This window comes from Protobothrops mucrosquamatus, unplaced genomic scaffold (assembly GCF_001527695.2).
Source record: "Protobothrops mucrosquamatus isolate PMUCROS unplaced genomic scaffold, P.Mucros_1.0 scaffold1985, whole genome shotgun sequence".
In the NCBI taxonomy this organism is placed as follows: domain Eukaryota; kingdom Metazoa; phylum Chordata; class Lepidosauria; order Squamata; family Viperidae; genus Protobothrops; species Protobothrops mucrosquamatus.
In genome coordinates, this window is record NW_015388101.1 from 72,947 (window position 1) to 80,920 (window position 7,974).

The window sequence follows — 7,974 nt, forward strand, 5'->3', positions numbered from 1 at the left end:
ATCGATCGATCGATCTATCATCCATCCATCCAAGAGAAAGTTGAAGAGGCAAATAAAACACGTCAGGGGCTGAAGATCTGACAGTAGACCACGGGCCCAGAGCCGGTCTCCACCTAGGCCAAGAGCACTTTGTGGAGGTAGAGCCTGCTGCCACCAGCCCCCCCTCCCACATATTTCCATGCAGAGAAGGGGGCTCACATCTAGGGCCACGAAGGGCCCCCGGCCACACTCACCTGGACCGCAGGAGGGGGGCTCTTTAGACCCTCCCTGGGGAGCTGAAGCCCACACAGCTGCTTCTCCAGCTGACGCACCTCTCCCTCCCGGAGGCCCTGCAGCCGGTCCAGGCGCTCCTCCAGGTACATCAGCTCCTCCACCTTCTGCTGCAGGCTGGCCTCCAGCTGCAGGACCTGGCTGCGAAGAGCCTCGTTCTCCTGCAAGCAGCGCCGAGAGTTTTTATTTGCTCAGCATGGGGCAAAAAGTGTGAAAAAGCACATGGCAAGCAGCAAGAATCAACTCACGCCTACACGCACCTATATGCTGCTGCATGCGGAATTTGGGGAGGGGGAGGAGCAGATTCCAAGACGTGGTGACCCCCATCCCAGAGGAGTCCCCAGCCCCTTTGAACTCCGGTGCCCCCTTTCCCGGCCAAATCAGCTCAACGCTTTGTCTGATGGCAGAGCAGAGTGTGTCTGTGTCTCTTCACATGCTCAGAGGCACCATGCACTGTGGTACTGCTGCCCTCGCAACTCACTGGGGCAGGACTGGGAATTTCCGCCCTTCCGAAGACGCTTTTCCACAGAGATGACCTGACCTTCCCCCAGCCCCATTTGAATAGAATAGAATAGAATAGAATAGAATAGAATAGAATAGAATAATAATAGAATAGAGTAGAATAGAATAGAATAGAATATAGAATAGAATATAGAATAGAATAGAATAATAATAGAATAGAGTAGAATAGAATAGAATAGAATATAGAATAGAATATAGAATAGAATAGAATAGAATAATAGAATAGAATAGAATATAGAATAGAATATAGAATAGAATAGAATAGAATAGAATAGAATAGAATAATAATAGAATAGAATAGAATAGAATATAGAATAGAATATAGAATAGAATAGAATAATAATAGAATAGAATAGAAAATGGATAGAATAGAATAGAATAGAATAGAATAGAATAGAATAGAATAGAATAGAATAGAGCTGGAAGGGACCTTTGAGGTCTTCTAGTCCAGCCCCCTGCTCAAGTAGGAACATCTATACTGTCTCAGATAGATGAATGTGAATTTAAGCCCACCCTTAAGAGGTTATGGGCCCCCAGGCCGGATTGGGGCCCCTGGGCTGGCCCTTACCAGGGGGCAGGGGAGGGACTCACCATGGTCATCCCAGTGGAGGGCTGGGCAGAGAGGGCAGCCGCCTGCTGAAGGAGCCCCTGGGAGAGCTGCAGACTCTGCTTCAGGCCTTCGTTCTCCATCGTCAGGTTGTGGATCCGCTTCTCCGAGTCCGTCACACCCTGGGGGCCAAAGAGACGTTCAATCAAGGAGAGTGCCGGAAGGGACCTTGGAGGTCATCTAGTCCAGCGGCCCCCAACCTGTTGGGCACCAGGGACCGGTTCCATGGAGAAAGTTTTTTCGCGGACCGGAGGGGGCCTGGTTTCACCCATCGCCTGCATCCCACGGAAGAGGCGTTTGTTTCCGTGACCCGGTTGCTGGCAGGCTGTGGACCGGTGCTGGTCCGTGGATGGGGAGTTGGGGACTCATTCTAGTCCAACCCACTGCTCCAGCACTGATAGGTGGCTGTCCAGTCTTTTCTTAAAAACCTCCAATGATGGAGTACCCACAACGTTGGAAGGGACCCTGAAGGTCGTCTAGTCCAACCCCCTGCTCAAGCAGCAGACTTTAGAGCAGGGGTAGGCAACCTTGGCTCTTTTATGACTCGTGGACTTCAACTCCCAGAATTCCTGAGCCAGCATGGCTCAGCTTGGAAACCTCTCCCTTCCCCCTCAGCGTGCTGGCTCAGGAATTCTGGGAGTTGAAGTCCATGAGTAATAAAAGAGCCCAGGTTGCCTACCCCTGGTCTAGGCCTAGGCCACTTTATGACTCGTGGACTTCAACTCCCAGAATTCCTGAGCCAGCCTGGCTCAGCTTGGAAACCTCTCCCTTTCCCCTCAGCATGGCTGGCTCAGGAATTCTGGGAGTTGAAGTCCACGAGTCATAAAAGAGCCAAGGTGGCCTACCCCTGCTCTAGACCATTCCAGACAAATGGCTGTCCAGTCTCTTCTTAAAAGCCTCCAGCGATGGAGCACCCACAACTTCTGGTGGCCAGCTGTTCCACTGGTTGATTGTCCTCACTCTTAGGAAATTTCTCCTTAATTCCAGGTTGCTTCTCTCCTTCATCATGAGTTCACGATTCACCAGTTCCCTTCATGAGCCTCGGCCTGTTTGTCTTGGGGAAGAAACCCCACATTTTCTCCCCCATTCCAGCACCTGCTGGGACCCTCCCCACCCCACCCCCATGGTCCCCGTTTCCCATTGGCCTCCCTGCCTGTAGCGAGGGGCACGTTGCTCACCATGCCCAGACGGATCTGCTCCCGTTCCTCCTCCTGTGTTTGGATCTGCTGCTTCAGGCCTCGGATCTGCCAGGAAAGAAGCCCCCGGCCAGTCACCCCCATTCAAGCCCCCCGCCTCAAATTCTTTGGGTGCCTGGTTTGGGGCCACCCAAGCGCCCCCAGCCCCCCACTTCTCCATGCAACCCCCAAGCGGCCCTCGAAAGATCTTCCCCGACAGAAGGGATGATCAAATACAGACGGTCCTCACTTTACAACAGTTCATTTAGTGACTGTTCAAAGTTACAACGGCACTGAAAAAAGGGACACAGGACTGTTTTTTTTCACATTGACGACCGTCGCAGCACCCTCGCGGGATCAGAATTCGGGCGCAATATACAAGCAACATACATTGCCTGTATATTGATCTATCTAAGGGGATAATCTATTATTAAGTAGATGATTTATTATGGTGGGAAATAGAAAATTTTTAGGAAATAGAACAAGATGACATTTAATTAGGTAAAATTGTGTATTTTGGATATTATAGTTTGTTATGAAATGAGATAAGGGAAACTTTAATAATAATAATAATAATAATAATAATAACAACAACAACAACAACAGTAGTAGTAGCAGTAGTAGTAGTAGTAGTAGTAGTAGTAGTAGTAGTAATAATAAAGTTGGAAGGGACCTTGGAGGTCATTTATTCCAACCCCCAGCTCAGGCAGGAAACCCTACACCATTTCAGACAAATGGCTGTCCAGTCTCTCCTTAAAAACTTCCAGTGTTGGAGCATTCACCGCTTCTGGAGGCAGGTGGTTCCACTGGTTAATTGTTCTCACTGTCAGGAAGTTTCTCCTTAGTTCTAGGTTGCTTCTCTCCTTTGGTTACCCAAAGCTTGAAAATTATGAATAGCAAAGGTTAATTGGAATATTGATGAGAAACTAAAAATTAGGTAAAAATTAATAACAGGAGTGTTTTATGATATGTAATTAATATATGTATAAGCTAAAAATGTATCGATCAATGTAATAATGATGTTTTCATTGAGCTGAGACAATCAGAAACGTACCAGCTTGAAAAAGAGATAGTAAACGTTAAGGGGAAAAGAGAAGAAATATTTGGTGATGTAACCAAAGATTTGTACTAAAGACTTTGTTATTGAATTATTGATTAACCCCCCCCACCACGTTGCTTTTTGAATACTCAAATGTAAAATTGAAAAACCAATAAAATATTACAAAAAAAAGAAAGAATTCAGGCGCTTGGCAAACTGACCCGTACTTATGACGGCGGCAGTGTCCCGGGATCACGTGATTTCCCCCTTTGCGATCCTCTGATCAGCAAAGTGAAATGGGGAAGCCGGATTCACTTAGCGACGGTGTTACTAACCTAACAATTGCACCGATTCGCTTAAGGACTCTGGCGGGAAAAGTCGTAAAATGGGGCAAAACTCACTTGTCTCACTTAGCAACCTAAATTTTGGGCCCGGCTGTGACCGCAAGTCAAGGGTTACCTGTAACGGAATAACCCTTTGGGAGGGGTCTTGGGAGATCATCTAGTCTGACCCTCTGCTCCAGCACAATAGACAGCACTTGGCTGGGGGGGGGGTTTGCAGGGCTCTGATCCAGCAGCCACAGGAAGGGTGGGGGTCTCACCTGGTGGTGGAAGCTTCTGGCCAGCTGCTGCTTCTCCCTCTCTCGTTCTTCGACCCGCTGCTGGAGACCCATCACCTCCTCGGCCAGGCGGCTCCTCTCCCCCTGGAGGGCGCTGAGGGACTCCACCAGCTGGTGCAGGCCCCCGGGGGCCACGGGGCAGAGCAGGCCACTGGAGGGGAGCTTCGAACCTGGCGGGAGGAGAAGGATGGCAGGGGGGACGTGGGAATGGGAGGGGTCCTGCCTAGGTGGCCAAAGCTTAGCCTGGAAGTCTTGTGTGGACCACGCAATGCCCCCCACTGAGGGCCCTCCAGCTCCCCCTCCCCAGGATCTGGAGGAAGGCCAGCCCCTCCGGAAGGCACCTCGGAGAAAGATAATAACAGAATTGGAAGGGACCTTGGAGGTCATCTAGTCCAACCCCCTGCTCAGGCAGGACCGTTTCAGACAAATGGCTGTCCAGTCTCTTCTTAAAAACTTCCAGTGTTGGAGCATTCACCGCTTCTGGAGGCAAGGAGTTCCACTGGTTAATTGTTCACACTGTCAGGAAGTTTCTCCTTAGTTCTAGGTTGCTTCTCTCCTTGATCAGTTTCCATCCGTTGCTTCTCGTCCTGCCTTCAGGCGCTTTGGAGAACAGCTTGACTCCCTCTTCTTTGGGGCAGCCCCTGAGATACTGGAAGACTGCTATCATGTCCCCCCTCGTCCTTCTCTTCATTAAACTGGACAGACCCAATTCCAGCAACCGTTCCTTGTATGTTTTAGCCTCCAGTCCCCTGATCATCTCTGCTGCTCTTCTCTGTACTCATTCTAGAGTCTCAACCTCTTTTTTACATCGTGGTGACCAAAACTGGATGGAGTATTCCAAGTGTGGCCTTACCAAGGCCTTGTAAAGTGGTATTAACACTTCACGTGATCTTGAGTCTATCCCTCTGTTAATGGAACCAAGGATAGTGTTGGCTTTTCGAATGGATCCTAATCAAGGGGTACCTCACCTGCTTGCATCTTCTCCAGGAGGCCCTGCTGCTCCAGGATGATGGCTTCCAGGCTCTGGATCACGCCGAGCTTGTCCGTCACCCGCTGCTGGCAGGCCCTCTTCAGAGCCCGCTTCTGCCGGCGCCAACGGCTCTCCTCCCAGTGCAGGCGCGAACGATACTCGCCAGCCTTCTCCTGCAGCTGCTGCAACTGGGTGTAGCGCTCCAGGAAGGAGAACAGCTGCAGCATCATTTGCACCAGGGGCGACTCCGGGGGCTGCGTGGGGAGAGGGGGGGATGGGGGTCCCGTGGGCAGGTGGGAAGAGGGGAGAGCAAGGTTAGCCACAGGGTGAACAACGGCAGGCTAGTTCTCCCTAGTATCCCAGCCGGCTTTCATGCCTAAGGCAGGACTAGAATTCCCCATCTCCTGGTGACTGGCCCAAAGTCACCCAGCTGGCTATTGTACTTAAGGCAGGACTAGAATTCCCAGTCTCCTGTCGATTGTCCCAAAGTCACCCAGCTGGCAATTGTACTTAAAGCTTAACTAGAATTCCCAGTCTCCTGGTGATTGTCCCAAAGTCACCCAGCTGGCTATTGTACTTAAGGCAGACTAGAATTCCCAGTCTCCTGNAATAACCCTTTGGGAGGGGTCTTGGGAGATCATCTAGTCTGACCCTCTGCTCCAGCACAATAGACAGCACTTGGCTGGGGGGGGGGGGGTTTGCAGGGCTCTGATCCAGCAGCCACAGGAAGGGTGGGGGTCTCACCTGGTGGTGGAAGGTTCTGGCCAGCTGCTGCTTCTCCCTCTCTCGTTCTTCGACCCGCTGCTGGAGACCCGTCACCTCCTCGGCCAGGCGGCTCCTCTCCCCCTGGAGGGCGCTGAGGGACTCCACCAGCTGGTGCAGGCCCCCGGGGGCCACGGGGCAGAGTTGGCCACTGGAGGGCAGCTTCGAACCTGGCGGGAGGAGAAGGATGGCAGGGGGGACCTGGGAATGGGAGGGGTCCTGCCTAGGTGGCCAAAGCTTAGCCTGGAAGTCTTGTGTGGACCACGCAATGCCCCCCACCGAGGGCCCTCCGTCTCCCCCTCCCCAGGATCTGGAGGAAGGCCAGCCCCTCTGGAAGGCACCTCGGAGAAAGATAATCACAGAATTGGAAGGGGCCTTGGAGGTCATCTAGTCCAACCCCCTTCTAGTCCAACCCTAGACCGTTTCAGACAAATGGCTATCCAGTCTCTTCTTGAAAAGCTCCAGTGTTGCAGCATTCACAACTTCTGGAGGCAAGTTGGTTAATTGTTCTGTCAGGAAGTTTCCCCTTAGTTCCAGGTTGCTTCTCTCCTTGATTAAGTTTTCATCCGTTGTGGCTTCTTTTCCTGCCTTCAGGCGCTTTGGAAAATAGCTTGACTCCCTCTTCTTTGTGGCAGCCCCTGAGATACTGGAAGACTGCTATCCTGTCCCTCCTCGTCCTTCTCTTCCTTAAACTAGACATTCCCAATTCCTGCAACCGTTCCTTATATGTTTTAGCCTCCAGTCCCCTGATCCTCTTTGTTGCTCTTCTCTGCCCTCTTTCTAGAGTCTCAACATCTTTTTTACATCGTGGTGACCAAAACTGGATGCCGTATTCCAAGTGTGGCCTTACCAAGGCTTTGTAAAGTGGTATTAACACTTCACCTGATCTTGATTCTCTCCCTCTGTTAATGGAACCAAGGATTGTGTTGGCTTTTCGAATGGATCCTAATCAAGGGGTACCTCACCTGCTTGCATCTTCTCCAGGAGGCCCTGCTGCTCCAGGATGATGGCTTCCAGGCTCTGGATCACGCCGAGCTTGTCCGTCACCCGCTGCTGGCAGGCCCTCTTCAGAGCCCGCTTCTGCCGGCGCCAACGGCTCTCCTCCCAGTGCAGGCGCGAACGATACTCGCCAGCCTTCTCCTGCAGCTGCTGCAACTGGGTGTAGCGCTCCAGGAAGGAGAACAGCTGCAGCATCATTTGCACCAGGGGGGACTCCGGGGGCTGCGTGGGGAGAGGGGGGGATGGGGGTCCCGTGGGCAGGTGGGAAGAGGGGAGAGCAAGGTTAGCCACAGGGTGAACAACGGCAGGCTAGTTCTCCCTAGTCTCCCAGCCGGCTTTCATGCCTAAGGCAGGACTAGAATTCCCCATCTCCTGGCGATTGTCCCAAAGTCACCCAGCTGGCTGTTGTACTTAAAGCCAGACTAGAATTCCCAGTCTCCTGGCGATTGTTCCAAAGTCACCCAGCTGGCTTTCATGCCTAAGGCAGGACTAGAATTCCCCATCTCCTGGTGACTGGCTCAAAGTCACCCAGCTGGCTATTGTACTTAAGGCAGACTAGAATTCCCAGTCTCCTGGCAATTGTCCCAAAGTCACCCAGCTGGCAATTGTACTTAAGGCTTAACTAGAATTCCCAGTCTCCTGGCAATTGGCCCAAAGTCACCCAGCTGGCTGTTGTACTTAAAGCCAGACTAGAATTCCGTGTCTCCTGGTGATTGTCCCAAAGTCACCCAGCTGGCTTTCATGCCTAAGGCAGAACTAGAATTCCCCATCTCCTGGTGATTGGCCCAAAGTCACCCAGCTGGCTATTGTACTTAAGGCCAGACTAGAATTCCCAGTCTCCTGGTGACTGGCTCAAAGTCACCCAGCTGGCTATTGTATTTAAGGCTTAACTAGAATTCCCAGTCTCCTGGCAATTGTCCCAAAGTCACCCAGCTGGCTGTTGTACTTAAAGCCAGACTAGAATTCCCTGTCTCCTGGCGATTGTCCCAAAGTCACCCAGCTGGCTTTTGT

At 51.6% G+C, this 7,974-nt stretch overlaps 1 protein-coding gene across 1 annotated transcript in view; it reads right to left on the minus strand.

The window, feature by feature from the left end:
• LOC114923123 (kinesin-like protein KIFC3) overlaps positions 1 to 7,161 on the minus strand; it is a 27,103-nt gene extending 19,942 nt beyond the window's left edge. Inside the window, exons 1-7 of the mRNA XM_029285641.1 lie at positions 6,930 to 7,161; positions 5,947 to 6,134; positions 5,201 to 5,456; positions 4,215 to 4,402; positions 2,578 to 2,643; positions 1,384 to 1,521; positions 234 to 431 (exon numbers count right to left, since the gene is read on the minus strand). Coding sequence (XP_029141474.1) covers positions 234 to 431; positions 1,384 to 1,521; positions 2,578 to 2,643; positions 4,215 to 4,402; positions 5,201 to 5,456; positions 5,947 to 6,134; positions 6,930 to 7,161 — 1,266 coding nt within the window. The remainder of the gene's footprint in view (positions 1 to 233; positions 432 to 1,383; positions 1,522 to 2,577; positions 2,644 to 4,214; positions 4,403 to 5,200; positions 5,457 to 5,946; positions 6,135 to 6,929) is intronic.
• Between the last annotated feature and the right edge of the window lie 813 nt (positions 7,162 to 7,974).